This window comes from Osmerus mordax, chromosome 4, assembly GCF_038355195.1.
Source record: "Osmerus mordax isolate fOsmMor3 chromosome 4, fOsmMor3.pri, whole genome shotgun sequence".
NCBI classification, from domain to species: domain Eukaryota; kingdom Metazoa; phylum Chordata; class Actinopteri; order Osmeriformes; family Osmeridae; genus Osmerus; species Osmerus mordax.
Window position 1 is genome coordinate 7,623,874 of NC_090053.1, and position 18,313 is coordinate 7,642,186.

At 43.6% G+C, this 18,313-nt stretch overlaps 1 protein-coding gene across 2 annotated transcripts; it reads right to left on the reverse strand.

The window, feature by feature from the left end:
• Positions 1-902: 902 nt before the first annotated feature.
• ehf (ets homologous factor) lies at positions 903-7,941 on the reverse strand. Of its 2 annotated transcripts, none has more exons than XM_067235327.1 (9): positions 7,796-7,941; positions 4,594-4,699; positions 3,794-4,051; positions 3,035-3,076; positions 2,720-2,761; positions 2,491-2,553; positions 1,825-1,869; positions 1,406-1,601; positions 903-1,184 (listed from the first exon to the last, which is right to left on the reverse strand). In XM_067235327.1, the coding sequence occupies exons 2-9, from the start codon at positions 4,688-4,690 to the stop codon at positions 1,085-1,087; spliced, it is 843 nt and encodes a 280-aa protein (XP_067091428.1). In that variant the 5' UTR covers positions 4,691-4,699; positions 7,796-7,941; the 3' UTR covers positions 903-1,084. The 2 variants fall into 2 exon arrangements, with proteins under 2 accessions (XP_067091428.1, XP_067091427.1); XM_067235326.1 differs by having other exon boundaries at positions 2,720-2,764; positions 7,796-7,940.
• Positions 7,942-18,313: the final 10,372 nt, after the last annotated feature.

Here is an 18,313-nt window from a genome sequence, read left to right on the forward strand (position 1 = left end):
AGACATTGAGTGACACTACTGTTATCTCCAGTCAACTGAATCATCTGGCCTGAGGTGCCAGCAGTGATACGATGATTGCCACCTCAGACAATTAACTCTTAGGCATTTCATACTATCAGAGATACCTTCACAATGACAAGCACTATCTATGGCTCTGGTTATTGTCTTTAAGCCTGCTTGAAAAAACTGCAATGGTTGGATAACGATTTGGGCTCTGTCCAGCTATGTCTCAGAGACAGCTTCTGCCACCACTGCCAATATTGAAAAATTAGTATTGATTAGGTCCAGCCGAAATCTGCAGCCACAACACAGGTGGAAGGTCCAGCCTAAGTGAGGGCATGGGATGATGAGACTGCATGATTATTTTGGATTTGTAAAAATACCCTAAAAAACATGGCATGACCATTATACAAGTGTTTAGATTGCAAGGAGGGAAGGTTCAAAATGCTTTTGAAGAAAAATAAAACAGTCTTTGTTGAAGCCTGAGAAATACTTTATTATTGAAAACAGACATTTCTATTTACATCTGAGTACTTAGAGTACATATCACTGGTGACAATTGTCATTGAGCTTGCATTTGCAGTTCAACCAAAACAGAGAATATATCCTACAAGAATTGCATCATTTTATAATGAAAGTCCATTTGTAACAGTGGTATACACAAATCAAAAACTAGCTACAGAAATAGACACTAAAACACCAAGACAGGTTTGGAGAAAGACAGATTCCCAAAGAGTGCTTCTCGGTTTTGATATGTACAAATGTAATGTATCCATAAGTGAGTGTCCTCCCTGTTCAAATTGTTCTAATTCCCATTCGATGTAAAAAGGAAACTGAAGAACTATTCAGTGCAAAGAGTTTCATAGCCTGCCAAAGAAAAGGTTATGAAAATGTGAAAATCAACTATAATTAGAAATAATGTAATCGATGTAAACATATCCTGTAAAGTTTCCCAAAAATACAAAAAAAAACATTTGTAAAACAGCCAAAATATAAAACTTAGACACATTAGATACATAAAATGCGATCACTTAAATAGTCTTCAGAAGGGGGTTCAAAACGTTGTCCGTGGTCCAAATGTCCTTCACTTCTCTGACTCTCTCCACCCTCGTGCATTCTTTCCAAACTTGTAAACCAGCCTTCGTCCATCTACACGTTCCAGAATTTCTCTCTTGTAGTAATATCTTCCGTGAAGACAAAATCAAGACATTTATTTGCACACGTTTATTTATACATATTTTTCTTCTATAAAACATTTTATTTGCTAAGCTATTAGGCTTCCAAAACAAGGCAGAGTGTGCATTACATGAATTGCACGGATCAGCTTGTCTGTGTGTGTGGGTTTGTATTTGCGTGTGTGGGTGTGTGCCTGCCTGCCTGCTTTCCTGCGTGCATCCATGCGTACCTCATTGCACGGCTCAGCTTCTCATAGGTCATGCTGCTATTGTTCTTCTTCTTGCCCCACAACTGTGCCACTGCCTCTGACTTCAGGAAGCGGAAGACTCCCTCTGTCCGGTCCTCCCACTTTATGAGGCCTTGGTTGCGATCCGGATTCAGTAGAATGTCCCTGATGAACTCCCACAGGTGTGTCCCCCGGGGGTCTGGAGTACCACAGGACACAGAGGAATTGGGTCAGGCAGAACCATTTCCATCTACCACTAAGGCATTCATGTTATCTCCACAACCCTGCCACATAGCTGGTAGTCTCTCTTTTTCCTTGTTTGAGAACATAAACTGAGAAAAACAATACAGTCTCACTGTATAAATATGAGCACATTTGCACCGGGTCTTGATAAATTAATTTGTATAGTAAATGTTACTTACTATGTTTTTTGACTTGATGAGGGCGAATGTAAGCTCTCTTTGTATCTGAAATCAGATGAATTAAACAGAATTGTACAGTGGTTAGAGCTTCTCTTCACGTCATCAGTTACCTACAAAATGTTCAGTTGTTTTTGCACCTTTACGTATCTAAAACAAAGTATTTACTTATATATGCCTTATGAAAAAAAAAAAAAACAAGTGCAACTGAACTGTATGAGTCAGTCCTATGTTTGTGTCACTGTGGTATCCATTCCATGTTCACATGAATTTATATTCAGCAACGTTGTGTGGAGCATTAACAAATAGTCGAGTTTGTTCACTTCAACCTTGGTGTTTGCTTATTGGGTCTGAAGTGATGTTGCTCAGTGATAAGAAGCATACAGCACTATATACACCTGGACTGTTCCCAGCCTGCTCCCAACACCATTGCTGAATGTTCTTAGCCCAACGGCAGGAATCTCCCACTATAGCCCTGTACCCTTTGTTTTACCAATGATTCAGTTTCCTTGTGGAGAGATTGTAACTATGTTATGTTCTATGGCCACACAGTATGTGAAGCCCTTCATGACATTGCTTGTAAATACGACAATATAAATACAATACAATTTGATTTGATAACAACGGCATTACTTTTACTTTTTACAGATGTGTGTCTGTGTCTCTTACCAGGGCTGGACGGAGCTGGGGAGGACACCGGTGGAAGAGACTGAAATGGAGAGTCAAAAATATCTAAAGAAAAAAAAGGAAATCATATAATCAGTTTTGTTGATCTCTAAACTGTAACGTATATCAACATATATTCACTAATTCACCTGAATATGTACAGGTACAGACAATTTCTCTCACGTTTTTTATATTTTCAATAGAACAATAGATGATGCTGTGTTTTACCTACCTACAGGCTGATAGTTGGTGTCTGGAAATGGACAAGGAAAATCTACTAGATTAAAAATAGGGATATATTAGATCAGGAGCACTGATCTACTTATAGTACTGATCTTTGTGAAGCGGATTATCTTTTCATTTTGAAGTAAAATGAGTGCAATTTATTTGACTACAGTATCAAGTCAGAAATACATGTGTTAAAAAACATCTTGTTTGGGTGGACCTGATAGTATGTGAAACTTAGTGGTACTTTATAGTTCACTGAACATATAATCAATGTGCAGTACATGTTATACATGTCAATTAGTGTCTTAGAGTTTCTTACATTCGGTTGTTTTTATCTCGAAGTCCTCGCCGGGGTACTGTGCTGTAGTTGAAAGAAAAAGAAACAAGAAGTGACATGTTAGTGTTTATAAGTATAATACTATGTATGATACATGTGTAATTCTTGCAAGGTGATAACTGTACAAACTGCTGTGAGGTCAAGCTTAACTCATTGAACTCTCTTCCTGATTCCTCCATTGCTGTTCTGCCTGTTTGCCACTTTCACTGAACTGGATATTCCTGTTTGTCTTTCTAACCGTCTGTTCTTCAAAACTGAAATACTGAAGGAAGCAGCAATAAAACATATCCATCTCTTGTTACGGAATAATTTTCTTTGTGCGTTCCAGACAATTTACAGGTGTCCTCCACACATGCATTATTGTCTTCACACATCCAATAATCACACGCCCACACACACGCACACACAAATGCACACACACACCCACACACACACAATCCACTTAGATGAACACCTGAGCTGGAGCTGCCAAATGCTCTACACTGTGACCGATTCCTGTAGAGACCCCTCCTGAGTGAGGAACCACTAAAGCCATGTTCCTTTGGTCAAAGCAGGCCTGCAGGAATCCATATCCATGCCCAATGCAACCCATAAGCCATGCCACTACCTCTTCTCACCCTCTGTCCTGAACCACCCTCTTCTCTTTAATCAGGATCAGTGCCCCCTCCCCCCCCAAAACCCTCCACACTCGCCTGCCAGCCCCCCCCCCCCCCCCCCCCCCCCCCCCCTCTTCCAACCCACCACTCCATTTCAGCTCGTTGACGTTTTGGTAGAGGATGGGCCCCACACTGCCTGCGGCGCGGGTGAAGTCCTGGAAGGTCATGCTGCACAGCTGACGGCCGTCCACGTCAAAGTTCTGGAAGGAGATTCCGGAGGGGTCTATCTGGTGCATGTCCAGCATCTGTTGCAGCCACTCCCACACCTGGTACTTGGACCAGTACTGCGGCTGGGAGTCTGGCGACCACAGGCGAGTGCTGTAAGTGGTCATCGCTGTGGAAACTGGAGAGGTGGGGAGTTCAAGGATGAGAGTGTTTGCATTGTAGATGTTGTGTACTGTAGTCTTGGTTTGTTCTGTTCTGTCACCTCATGGCCTTTAATAAGTGAGAACATGTAAACGTCAGTTTTGGGGATTTAGTTAATGATTAAAACAGATTTAGAGGCAAGAGGTGTTGATAAACCAAGGCCATCCACTGCAAAGTACAACAACATTCCCTAGGACTGACTGCAGATTAAATTGATAGTCGCCTAAGTGTCTCCTGAAGTGTGGGGGCTGGGGTCAGTCTGATGTGTGGGGGCTGGGGTCAGTCTGATGTGTGGGGGCTGGGGTCAGTCTTATGTGTAGTTGCTGGGGTCAGTCTGATGTGTAGTTGCTGGGGTCAGTCTGATGTGTGGGGGCTGGGGTCAGTCTGATGTGTAGTTGCTGGGGTCAGTCTGATGTGTGGGGGCTGGGGTCAGTCTGATGTGTGGGGGCTGGGGTCAGTCTGATGTGTGGGGGCTGGGGTCAGTCTGATGTGTGGGGGCTGGGGTCATGTGGCTCTCACCGTCTGGATAAGGGTTGGGGCTCCAGGTGGGGGGCAGCTGACTCTCGATGCTGGCAGTGGGAGTGATGCTCATGATGCAGCTAGTTTGACGGACCATGGTCCAGATCTGTGGTGCGAGAAAATAAGCACCAAATGTGATTATTAATAGATTCAGTTAGCAGACGCTTTTATACAAAGTGACATAGAGGGGGGATTTGAACCTGAGACTTCAGTCAAATAGTCCAGTACCATACCTATTGGTGAATAAATGCCTGAATAACACTGGGATTGGTGTAATGAAGAAACTGACACTGTATATCATGTGTGAAGTGTAGATGATAAGTGTATCTGCAAGCATCTATTATGCTGAAGGTTTCATGATACAGTATACAGCACCGTGTGTCAAATTATCAAGCATGAATGGAAAATAATGATGGAAAGATAATATGGAGTATACAACTGAAATATATCAGATGGAAAAACTATTAGTATAAAGTAAATATAAAATATTGAGCAACATTGTATTTTCAAGTCCATAAGCTTAATGTATGGACTTTAAGTGTTGGAAAACTTTTCTATGACTTTGTTATGGCAGTGATTGTAAAAATAAATATATTGTAGTTTGACCAAAAATACTTTCCAGAGATAATATTTTTTAACATACTTTAGGAACACATAGATTTCCTGTGTCATCAAACCAAATATATAACAAAAGGGGTTGTGTGTGGTGACTGTGTAGGTGTGTGATAGGCCTAGAGTATTACGTTTGCAAATTAAAGGATCAGACCGTCTGATTTGCATCTGACTAGACTAACATAAAGGGATATTTGTTCACGTAGAAGTTCAAACGGTTTTACGTGAGTCACACTTAATTATTTATGAGTTGGAAGCTCTAAGTATTAGTTAGGGTTAGGGTTAGAAATTCAAGCAAGACACTTCTGATTGACAACCCCTGGAACAGCCAAGAACCTGTACTTATCTGTGTTTGGATCAGACTATGTTACTGTGCTGTTAAGTTAATCTAACAACATCTACCATGTCAATGCATTGGCAATACAGTGAGACTTTTATAGTGCAAAGTTCATATAGCAGGCAGAAAGTCACAATCAAATGCCACTACACAAAGAAAAACTCATAATAGTATGTCATTTTTAAGAACAGAACTCATTAATAATGATGAATATATATTTTTTGCAATCATTTGAATGTGTAACTTATTTTAAACTGTTTTCGAAGGATGGGGTAACAATTATTCTGGAAATAACTGTTGAAACATAATTGGAGTCCTACTATGAAGGTTGCAACAGTACACCAGCTGTCTTCTGTGTTAATGAGACCATATTTCTAACCACAACCAACATTTGTATTTCAATATGTAAATATGAGTTTCCTATTTTAAAGTCTGCATTTGCACAGCACACAAAGAGATACCAACAGCATAAAACTTAGGATGCATGTTTGTAGCACAGTACCATACTACAGGAATGTTGGAGTGTCATAACATTGGTCGGCAACATTTTCAGTTAAAGGAATGAACTTGTTTCCTTGGGTAAACTGTGACCCACATATGAACTTTGTATTCATCCTTGTCAGACGTACTGTAGCTTTACGGAGCATTGTAAAACGAACATTGCATGATTATACCTATGGTAACTGTAGTACTGCAGTGCATTTTTTATTTTTCTGGTGTAACAGGAAGTAGAAGCAACTGAAAAGGGATCTTCCTTAAGTTTTGTACAAAAGAAATCTGGAATTCAGGAAGTAATAACTTAAGTTTCTAATCGTAATTTATTTCCTTATTTCAGACATCTTCTTCTGCTAAATAATACACCAATTGACAATTATTACTTTAAATATAAACCAATTGGAATTACTAGATCATTATGTGGTCAATTCTGAATGGGTATAATTCCAATGGATTTAAGTATGCATGTTTCTCTGTGTGTACAAATTACCCCTCACCACATACTGTTTGTAAACATTGTAAACTGACAGCTACTTTAAGATGAGGAAATGGTGTCTCTAGTTTCTAAGTTTACCTGAGAGAAGCAGCCCCATTTCAGTTGAAGGAAGTGTTTATCATTCTTTGTAATTTTAGTTTAGGTGATTACTTCCTTATGTTTTTTTTTATTTCCCCAGTATTTGACGGCAAACAGTTAAAATCCTACCTGCCGTTACGGTTCGGTTACTGTTGCTGTACCTGTTACTCAAGTCTTGAAACCTGACCACATAGCAATGTATCTAACGATATACCAACATGTTCTGGAATGTTTGGGAAACCAATGAAACACATTGGTGTCTATTGGTCTGGTTATTTCTAGTTTAATCTATAATAAAAAGTCATGCCAACTGACGTTGTGTCCTTGGGCAAGGCACTTCACCCTACTTGCCTCGGGAGAATGTCCCTGTACTTACTGTAAGTCGCTCTGGATAAGAGCGTCTGCTAAATGACTAAATGTAAATGTATCTTTTTTTGTATACTGCAAAAACAGTATGTGTTAAGCCATGGGACTATTCCATGGGACTTCCATGGGAAAGTGAGCAGGGATGTTGCATCTCATTGCAACCCTGCACTCAAGCACTTTCAAACAGCTGCTTGGTTTGGTTGAAGATGGATGTTCAAATCAAATAACAGCCAATGTTGTGTAATGAAATATGAAATACATCCTTGACACCAACAATTATCTATGAATCATCTTTAAAGGGTATTCCTTCATGATATCTTCCAATGGTTCTGGATAAAAGACAATAGAACATCATGAATAATAATTTGAAAATATGAATAATATATGGACCATTTCAGTCATTCTGATGCTGAGGTTTAAAAAAGAACCTTGTTGCATGTCGATGTGGTAGAATGTAAGCTTACAGTTTCTTTTAACTACACTTTCAATGCTACTTCTTTCCCAAAACAGTTCTCTTTTTGAAATCAGTATACTTTTATGAAGGATCTAAATCGATGGCTAAATCTCAGGTTTTGTTTTTTCAGCATAACCACCTGGTTTTGATCAGATTTCCAACATGATCAAAAATACATGTCTGTACAACCTTTTATTCAGTTTGAGCAGTTTCGATAACAGAGTACAACGCAATAAAACATATATCACCTTCCCTCCTCTTTCTGAATAGCCTGGTCTCCCTATGCCATAAACATAAAGCATTCATAGTCCAAACCATGGAACACTTTTGGTTGCCTAGCAATGATTCCAGCATGGCTGCCTACCAGAGCAATGGAATGAGGTCCGCCCGCTTCGGATAGAGGGCCGTTGTCTCTCGCTCTCTTCCCTTTTCTCTTTCTCTCCGGTCAAATGACTGCCAGATGTGGTACTCAGAAGACTGTTGTCTGTTCAATAAGCTGTCCTCTTTAGCCTCTCACGTTGTAATGGTGTAGGTGGCAGCACACACACAGTAAGGTGCTGTCCCACAAGTGGGTATTTTATCCTACCAGCTTCCTTGTAGAGCACCTGTTCATTGGCTGCAAGGTTCATGTGAGGCTGGCATATAGGTACATGTCATTGAGTGACTATTGTGAATTACTACATACTTTCAGTTTCTAACTCAATCTCTCTTTCCATCTCACATTTTCTTTTGCAATCTCCCCCATTTTCTTTCTCTCTTTCTTTCTTTCTTTCTTTCTTTTTTCCTAGCTCTCTCTCTCTCTCAGTCCCTTTTTATGTCTCTAACCACGACCATCTACTGTAGCATCTTCTCATTGAGTCCCCTCAAACAAGCAGAGAAACATTACAAGCCAGTGTAATACATTAGGTACTACATGCCCCATGGTCAGTATGGCTCAATATTTATGCTCAAATTATGGGTTCACTATTTCCATCTCACCTTCATGCTGATAGCCAGAAGCTGACTTTTCTGGATTTAACTTGAAGGAAATTGTGGTTTTCACATGTTGTAACTGCCACGTTTTGACTTCCTCTACTTCACCTAATGTAAACACCTCGTACTGTATATTCACTTCCATGAGTTACTGACAGATAACCTGTCACTTGGCATACTGGCGTAGCTCAGTGTCCTTGAGAGATGAGTACCCTTTACGCTTGGTCTATTTACATAAAGCCTATTTTTCCCTCTACATACTGCCCACCAATCACCCAACTTTGATCTGGTCTCCAATCAGCTTTCCTAGCATGCTGTGAACAGTGGGAGATCTCCGAGGAGATGAATGGATGGAGATCACATCTGACCCAGTTCCTTTCACCGCACAGACCCCAGCTGACTGTCACCAAACAGACCCCGAGATGGTGGCAAAAAAGTGATTTATGTTTGCCTTCACTCTTGCTTTTATTAGAGGCAGCATGGGTTAGACTAAAAATGTTATCTTCATCCTTTTTCCATTTACTTTTTCTATTGTTCGGCTCTTCAATGACATAATGAAACATAATTAAAGTAAATCATTGAAATGCCATATGCAATATCTATCTTTCTCGATCTGTGATCTAGGGTATTTAGATATATTCACGCCCCTATTCAAATTCCCCCAGTCTGTTGCCAGGGCAACCAAATGAGCTAATTGTTAATTGTGTGATTCAAATGAACATTGTGAGACATTACAGTGTAATATGTTTAACATTGCTGATATTAATCCTTGTAATTTATAATATGCCGAAGTCTGTTATCTCCATAAATGCCTGAATAGACAAGATCAAGCATGATGGCATTATAATTGTACACGTCACAAACTGTTTTCTCTTTAGTGAGCCATGTCACTCTTTCAAGCCATTGCAGTCCTCTTAGGAAAATGACCAAATTCTATTTTTGCTAGACGCCAATTAAGGATTTGAAAAATGTAACCTTCCTGATCCAAGTTCTAAACATAGCCTTTACACAAATACAGAAAGCTCTATGGGTGAGCAATGCGAAGACTGGAGCCCTTGCAGCACCATGTTGTTGATTGAAGTGACTTGTGAAGGGTTGAATCGGGGCCAAAGAAAGAACAAGTCAGGTAGTTTGTCTATTTTTGTTGAGGATGATTCACACTGTTACCTAATGACAGTGTGCTTGGAGTGTGCTTGGAGTAGAACTATGCCTGGAGAGCTCCACATGGTCCTATGTCAAAAAGATATAAACCAAAACATGACCATAGTACTTGAGACAGTATAACCTGTTCAAACTTGTTCCAAATCCTAACTCATTTGTTTGAACCCAGACAAGATTGATTCTTGATATTCCATTGCTTATTGTTGGAGCATTTGACTGCATGTTGGCACATATGTCGCTTAGGATAAATGTGTCTGCAAATTGAATGCACTATTATTATTATTATTATTATTATTATTGATTTTCTCCCCTCCAGAAGCCCTTTCTGGTACCTATGGCTGAATAACTGTCACTCCCCCTGGTCTCTTGTGGCCCTCCACAAGTCCTTCATGCCTTCCTGGTATGTGTGGCTCCTGTAGTCCAACCCGCTCTCCCTACTTGTCCCTCCAGGCTGACTCCATAGAGTGCTTCCTGGCATCACCAGGGCCTGCTGCTGCCCTCTGCTGCCCTCTGCTGCCCTCTGCTGCCCTCTGCTGCCCTCTGCTGTCCTCTGCTAGTCAGTTCAGTCCCGCTCCGCCTGGACCAGTTTCCAACCACACAGGCCACGAGGGAACACGGAAACGCAGCACTAGCTTGATGATCTCGGAAATCTCCCATTTCACCCTCCCTCAACTCCCCCAGCCTGCAACCCCCTCCTTCTCCCAATCCCACCCGGCTCCCGGGCGCCCTCCAACCTACATGTGCTGCTGACGGCCAACCCCCCAGTGTCTGCGACAGCCCCTCGCTGCCCGATCGCAACACCGGTGCTGTGTTGCGATCGGGCAGCGATTTTGTCCACTGTTATTCATCCTCTTTTTAAAGGGTAAAGTCCCCCCAGGGTGCAATTTGGGGCCTAAGTCGCACTTGGTCCCGTCCCACTGTGAACGCCTGACCACATTTTACTGCTGTAAGATTAATATGCCCATCACCAGTGAACTGGAGTCACATACTATTCATTACATGCAATGGCTTGGCCTCCTTTTCCTCCTCCTCTCTCCTAACTTTCTTTTCTCCAAATTCTTATCCCGTCTCACTTTGGTCATTTTTGGCCAGTCGTGACGAGAGTCTGGTATGTGGCATCTCATTTCACGGATCCTTGTTCCGCTTTGGCAGGGTGGAAGGGGGTCATTGGAAGATGCAGAGGTCCATTGGGGAAATGGTGAGAGAGAGAGAACAAGAGAGAATGAGAGACAGAGAGAGGGAGAACGGGGAAGAGCGGAACGAGAGAGCGAGAACGAGAGAGAGAATGAGAAATAGATACAGAGCCAGCAGAAAAGAGAAATGAGAGAAAGAGATCCAAGCTTGTCATACAGTATTATCTCAATATGGAGTGAGGAAGACAGGCTACTAACACAATGAAAATAGATACTTTCTTACAACATACAGTATACTGTACATAGAGTAATCAACTGCTATGGGTAATATCTTCAGCACTTTGGCACTAATAAAACAAAAACAGCTCACACATTCTGCTAGTCTATTGGAGCATTGCCAATTCGAAATGGAGACTCAACCAGTGACCATTAGCACAATCCCAGCACTACTGGACCACCTGCACCCTCTGAGGCAGGCTTGCTGAGCAGAGGTGTACCCCTGGGGCCACAGTCTCTCTGAATCCCAGGTACCTTATCCCAGGCGCCAGTCAAAAGAGCCCTTCTGACAGCAGACATAACTGTCACTCACAAGACTCCGACGAGACAGCAGTGTATGCAACGGATGCGCTCTAATGAACAGGAACATATTAGACAGAGAACGCCTATTACCTCCCCCTCCTCTCCTCTCCCTCCCTCCCTTCCATCTCTATTTCATTAGTGATTTATTACGCCTGTTAGTGTCATCTCTAATACTTCACATTTTTGATTAGCATATGATCCACGGGGAGTAAAAAAAAAAAGAAGATTTTATTAGCGTCAATTACGACTACAAATGACGATTTCTCTGCCCAAATTGCAATTTTACGTTTCTTCCCTTCCAGAGAACAATGGCAATGTAATTACTTTAATGAGTTTCACAAGAGAAGAATGAATAATTCCTTTCCTCTTCGTCTTCCTTTATTGTTCAGTCTTTGTTTGGTGTCTTCTGTCGTGTCTGGATTCCTAACTGATCGATGTTGCCGTTTTGTGTGCATGTGTGTGTGTGTGGGGGGGGTGAGGGTCAGTGTTCCATGCAGGTTCCCCATGGTAAAGATCTGGTATGACTGTGTTAGGTGATGGCTCAGTGTCTTTGTAATCCTACAGTAAGTCAGTAACTAGCCTACATTGGGAGTGTGCAGGTCTCTGGCAAACCTACAGGTGACACTGTTGCCTCAGAAACCGCACAGGATGTGGAAGGTGATGAAGGGACAGATTTACACATGACTCAGATGCATGGGTGATGAAAATGAAGAAGTGATAAACTTCTGCGGAGAAGAGAGAGAGATAGAGAGAAAGAAAGAAGAGAGAGAGAGACAAAGAAGTAAAGAGTGAGAGAGAGAGAATGCAAGTGGAAAAGGTCAAGAAGCAGGGAAAAGCAAACATTGAGCAAAGCAGACTAATTACAGAGACCTGGATCTTATTCATATGAGGCAGAATGACTTTATCATTGGACTGGTCCAGCATAATAACAGTCCTCCATTTGAGATGGACCACAGCCTCTTCCTGCAGCTCGGCCTCTGCCTCTCTCTACCCTGGTCAGAGGAGGCCGCTCCAGGTCTGCAGGACCGGTCACTCCTAATTTACCTCAAATACTGACCACCAGCACCCGCTAATGTCTTGCTCTCATTGGGAACAGCCGGCTAAAGTGGTGATTTTCGAAGGTGGTCACGGTCAAGAAAGTCACATGACCTGTGTTTTAGGAACAGTGTTGGTTGGAAGCGGACAGAGACACTAGGACATCTGGTAACAAGCACTAGCTCAACCAGGAAGAGAGGAGAGCAGATGCCCTAGCTGATGCATTGCGGATGTTACTTGTTTACATGTATGGATTTCATGTGAAGAGACTACTGAGAAAAGAGGAGGATTAACTCTAGGACCTGCATATAGACATATTCACATGAACACGCCCAAACAAGCAAACACTGACACCAAAACACAAAACACAGAGACAACAGGCAAAAATGGCTACCTTTTAAGGCCATTTAGCAGGACATGTAGTCCTGCTACAGAAGCTCAATTTGTTTCAATGTTATTATGACTGAAAACACTTTTAGTGTGACAGTTTGCCTCATGCCCAGAAGAAGAAAAACAAATGTTAATGTGTTTGTGCTAAGTGGTAAGGGTTGAAACAAAGCAACTAAAGCAGATAAAGGGATTACAATAAGGACTTGCACTTTGGTGCACTTTGTGAGGTCTATTTCGAGAGATGTTCTTTATTTATTGTCTGTCAGAAAATGACTCATGTTTCTCCATCCCTTGAGCTCCCCTTCTCTCTCTCTCTCTCTCTCTCTCTCTCTCATCTCTCTCTCTCTCTCTCTCTCTCTCTCTCTCTCTCTCTCTCTCTCTCCTCTCTCTCTCTCTCCCTCTCTGTGTCATCCTTTCTCTGTCTTCATGACACTAATTCTCTTGCTTCCTCTCCCTCTCTCTTTGTCATCCTCCAGTGTGAAAACTTTTGCCGACCTTCAGGGGACCCTCTTGACGTGGAGCAGTAGGAGTAGGGGTAGGGGCAGGTTGGGGAGGTTAGAGAGAGGGGAGTGTGGGAGAGGAGGGAAGGCACCGATTAGCTTTCCTGGGGCTGCTAGTGCAACTAATTATATGTGAACGTTGTGACAAGGAGGCTGTTGAAGGCTGTTAATGGGATCCCTGCTGGTGAATGGTCATGTCACACTGAGGGAAAGGGACACTGCTGAGGTCCATCGGGTAGTCCTGCAAATGGGTGTGCACAGCGCATGTACTGCATGTGTGTGTGAGGGTGTTTGTCTGTGTGTGGACATCATTACAGTGTTGTTTTCAAATGTAATCCTGCCTCTCTGACTCACTAATGAGAATAACATACTGGTACAGAATTGGGTTTTCCACCAACATTTTGGCAGATTAAACTAGCTAATTATTGTTTTGCAAATGGTAGAGCAAGATTTTATCCTACTACGGCTTGCTCGTTTAAATAAACTGATACAAATGCTTCAGAGGACAACAAATGTCCCACTCAAGCAAATTGTGCAGCTTTCCGTGATAACAGCCTCGTTGAAGTCTAAACCTGCAGTTCTATAGCACCAGTCTGATACTGAATATCTGAATAAGAGTCATCACTCCATCTCCCCCAGCCTTCATCTCTATTAAACAGCAAAAATGACTTAAAAATTATGACAACTCAAATCCATCCTCAAACATCTGAAAATCCTGCATTAGGGTGCAGTTGGAGGAAAGGAGGAGAGAAGGAGAAGAGAGGAAGAGATGTAGGGGACGCAACCTGCAGTCTCTCTCCCCCCATCTCTCTCTCGCTCTCTCTCTCTCTCTCTCTCTCTCTCTCTCTCTCTATTCCCCTCGCCCTCGCTCCTCTGCTAGCAGCTGAAAGTTCTGAGATACATTATTGGAGCTAATCAGGGTTGAATTGAGGAAAGCGCTGAGGTGAAACTGAAGAAATTACCTCTATGTCGAGCTTCTTCTCTATTCGCTCTCTCTTACTGAAGCTCTTTTATGTCCCCCATGTTCTCCAGGTGGTGCTCTGGAAGCAGGAAGAAAGGGGATGAGAGAGAGAGAGAGAGAGAGAGGAGAGAGAGTTGAGAGAGAGAGAGAGAGAGAGAGAGAGAGAGAGAGAGAGAGGAGGAGAGAGAGAGAGAGATGGGACATCAGAGGGAGGTTGGGAAGAGTGGGTGCTTGCGGTTGGGACACTGACCCAGCTCATTAAAGGAAGAGAGTTGGTGAGCAGAGGACAGGCATCTAATTTCACCAAAGTGATATGGATACAGATCCTTAGATTTGTCCATGGGTCCAAAAAATCCCTTCCTTTCTAAATGAAGAAATCCTTTGTTTCACAAGAGATTCTGAAGCTGCCATCCAGTACAGTCCTGCCTCAACATTCTCATCAAATTGTACCTGACTTTGTTTCATTGCCTATTCTACACCACCAGAAAACATGACTTTGATTTGAGTTGACCTAGCAGACATGAATGGCCGTGTCCTCGGCCGGAGGAGTTTTTGGTTAGGTGTTTCATGGAGCTGGAACCGTCATGGAGGTTGAGGTTTGGGGGTGGAGGGTGGAGAGGTAGAGGCAGGGTTCGAATTACAGGGGGGATTGGTGGGGTTTGACCCCCCTATTAAAGACTTGGACCCCCCCAAAAGAGGTAAAAACAACAGGTTGGGGGGGGTCGATACATTTATATATTGTTCTTACCTGTAATCGTAAATATTACTTTAGGCCCTGGAGACGAAGTTGACCCCCCCGATTGTCATTGTGTAATTCGCACTCTGGGCAGAGGAGTGGATATATGGAGGAGTGGAGGTGTGACCAGAGCCAGAGGGATGGTGCTTGGATAATTGAGCCTGTTCCAACGAAGCCTGGCTCTGGGCAGATTCCCTAACTAGAGGCTCTTAGTGCCGTAGGGAGACAGGCACCTTTGACTCACCACGCTTGTAAACACATCGTTACTTTCTTTTTATCCCTTTCCCTCTTTCTGACTGTATCTCTCTCTTTTATTTAGTCCTCCAGCCAGCCCTCTCTGCTGCCTCTGTCTCCAGCCTTGTCAGAAGATGCTTGCTACTGGAGGTCTGGGAACAATGAGGCAGACAGAACGCTACAGTCCAACTCTGGATAATGGGCTGAATTTTTGGGGACTGAAAGTTGAGCAGAGCAGAGTTGAACAAGAGGCGGCTGGGGCTGCCCAATTTCTGCCTGTTGTTGTTCCAGAGGGGTGAAAGGGGACCCCACACAGAGGAGAGAAGAAGAGAAGTGACAAACAGCAGCTCTTTATAGGATGAAGCACTGAGTCTTTTGATTGTCCATGTCAAACCACGCCATGGAGATCCACACGTGAAAAGAAATGCAAATCGACGACATGCAAAACATTCACATTGATGTGCACAAACATCCTCTCTCTCTCTCTCTCTCTCTCTCTCTCCTCTCTCTCCTCTCTCTCTCTCTCTCTCTCTCTCTCTCTCCCTCTCTCTTGCTCTCACACACACATGCTAGCACACCCAGGCACACACATACACGTAAACAAGCGCACACACACACACACACAAACACACTGCACACACTTTGTCACCTCTAAAGAATCCGTCGCCTCCGAGGTTGATCGTGGTGTCCGACTGGACAGTGGACAGTCCCGCTCACCTCTCTCGACATCCTTGTTAGCAGATCCCACACATCCATCCCCCTTGTCTCCCTGCATTACCTGCTCCCACACACAGAGCCCCCCCCCCCCCCCCCACCAGTCAGGCCACCAGCAGCACCACGGAAGGTTCATTAGCTTCCATTTGTGTTCATATGGCGGTCAGCCCTGTGGAGTTCGATAGTAGTGTCACAACAGGGTCCGGCCCACGGTCAAAACATCATAAGAGGTCATAAACACAGCGAAGGCCTGCAGATGACAGCCTGTCACTGCCTCGGCCCTTTTGTCTGCAGATCACGAAACCAACTCCTTAAATAGGTGTCTGCGGTGTCGTTGTCCCAGAGGGCTGCCTCGTAGGAAGGTGTATAATAAAAGCCAGGCTGTGAAACCTAAGTGTATGTGACACAGCATAGCCGATGGCATCTGTTGTAACTGTTGACGAGTTGGATGAAGGACCATGCTAGAGAGAGAGAGAGAGAGAGAGAGAGAGATGAGAGAGAGAGAGAGAGAGAGAGAGAGAGAGAGAGAGAGAGGAGAGAGAGAGAGAGAGAGAGGAAGAGGAGCGGGAGGAGGAGGAGCGGGAGGAGGAGGAGGAGGAGGAAGATGTGGAGGGAGGAGGAGAAGGAGGAGGATGAGGTGGAGCAGGAGTAGGAGGAGAAGGAGGAGGAAGATGTGGTGGAGGAGGAGAAGCAGGAGGAGGATGAGGTGGAAGAGGATGTGGAGAAGGAGGAAGACAAGGAGTGGGAGGAGGAGGATGAGGAGGAGGAGGAGGAAGATGTGGAGGAGGAGGAGGAGGAGAAGCAGGAGGAGGATGAGGTGGAGGAGGATGTGGAGGAGGAGGAGAAGCAGGAGGAGGATGAGGTGGAGGAGGATGTGGAGAAGGAGGAAGACAAGGAGCGGGAGGAGGAGGAGGGGGAAGATGTGGAGGAGGAGGAGAAGGAGGAGGAGGAGGATGAGGTGGAGCAGGAGTAGGAGGAGGAGGAGGAGGAGGATGTGGTGGAGGAGGAGAAAGGAGGAGGAGTGAGGATGAGGTGGAGCAGGAGGAGGAGGAGGAGGAGGAAGATGTGGTGGAGGAGGAGAAGGAGGAGGAGGATGAGGTGGAGCAGGAGTAGGAGGAGGAGGAGGTGGAAGATGTGGTGGAGGAGGAGGATGAGGTGGAGGAGGAGGAGGATAAGGAGGAGGACAAGAAGATGTGGTGGGGTGGAGAAGGAGGAGGAAAAGGAGAAGGAGGAAGGGGAGAACAGAACCATATTCCTGATGTTTTGCGAAAATACACTTTTACCATTCTATGTATCGTATAGGCAAAAATGTCAGTACTTAGAGATCATACAGGCTAAGAGTACTTGACAAGACTCTATGTGATGTACTCGAAATGTCTGACTGACAAGTTCTAATGCATTGGAACAACGAGCTGCATGAAAAACAACATGAACTTCCTTTAAAATTATAGAGACTCCACAGTAATGAGTATGCACACGGGGCCATTTGAAATGGTTCAGCTGTTTATCAAAATGGAGGACAGACTAATTGAGGCTATGTATTAAAACAAACTTTATAAGACACGTCTTGATGTCTCTCTCTCTCTCTCTCTCTCTCTCTCTCTCTCTCTCTCTCTCTCTCTCTCTCTCTCTCTCTCTCTCTCTCCTCTCTCTCTCTCTCTCTCTCTCTCTCACTCTGTCAAGTTCTGTCACTCTCTCAGAATTTCCCTCCATGTATTTGCCCCTTTCCACTCATCCAACTGTTATAATGATCCACGTAATTCCACCTGAGACAAGGCCCATTTCATGGAAATTATTTCATAAACTGAGTTGTTAGTGTGTTAGTGCATGAGTCTGCATGTCTGTTTGTGTGTGTGCATGCGTGTGTGGCATGTATTTGTGTGCGTGTGGGTGTGGGTGTAAAAATGTGTGCAAAATTAACTTGAGCTAGGTTCCTGTTCTGGTATCCTATCGGAACTCTTATTAAAGATTCCCTGGTCCAGGCCAGTAACAGGCAGTCTGGCCTTGCAATCCTCCCACCATCACCAGCCCCTCAGGGAGAAAGGTAATATTATTAGAGGATATCTGGAAAGGTTACCTCGTTAGGGAGATGGATATAAATATAATTCAGGAAAGCTCTGTTATTAGTGTAAAATCCGTTGGCCAAAGGGCAGTTTTGTCTCTGCCCATGGCCCAGGAGAGACCTTTGTCTGATTACACAGTTCAGAAGAGACTCTTAGTGCAGTTGGTCTGGATGTATAGACCAGATAGTAGAATGATGAAGGTAGGGTAACTGTAGGTTACGGTAAAGTTTCTGTGCTGCAGAAAAGTACATTGTCATTGTCCTTGCCTCATAATCATAATTCGTAAGTAAAGATTTCTAGAGTGTTGAGATGAATAAGAAGCAGTGGACATTTGACTTGGCATGAGTATTGCATGTATTCAGTTATGTGTATGGAGGATTCAAGTGATGAACAGAGCATTGAGG

What these genes read in the sequence shown, in the direction of transcription:
- ehf (XM_067235326.1), bottom strand. Translation starts at nt 4,690, where the DNA reads ATGGTCCGTCAAACTAGCTGCATCATGAGCATCACTCCCACTGCCAGC. An exon ending in CCCCAACCCTTATCCAGACG is followed by an intron (nt 4,052 to 4,593) that starts GTGAGAGCCACA and finishes CCACCTCTCCAG; the next exon opens with TTTCCACAGCGATGACCACT. An exon ending in CGAGATAAAAACAACCGAAT is followed by an intron (nt 2,765 to 3,034) that starts GTAAGAAACTCT and finishes TTTTTAATCTAG; the next exon opens with TAGATTTTCCTTGTCCATTT.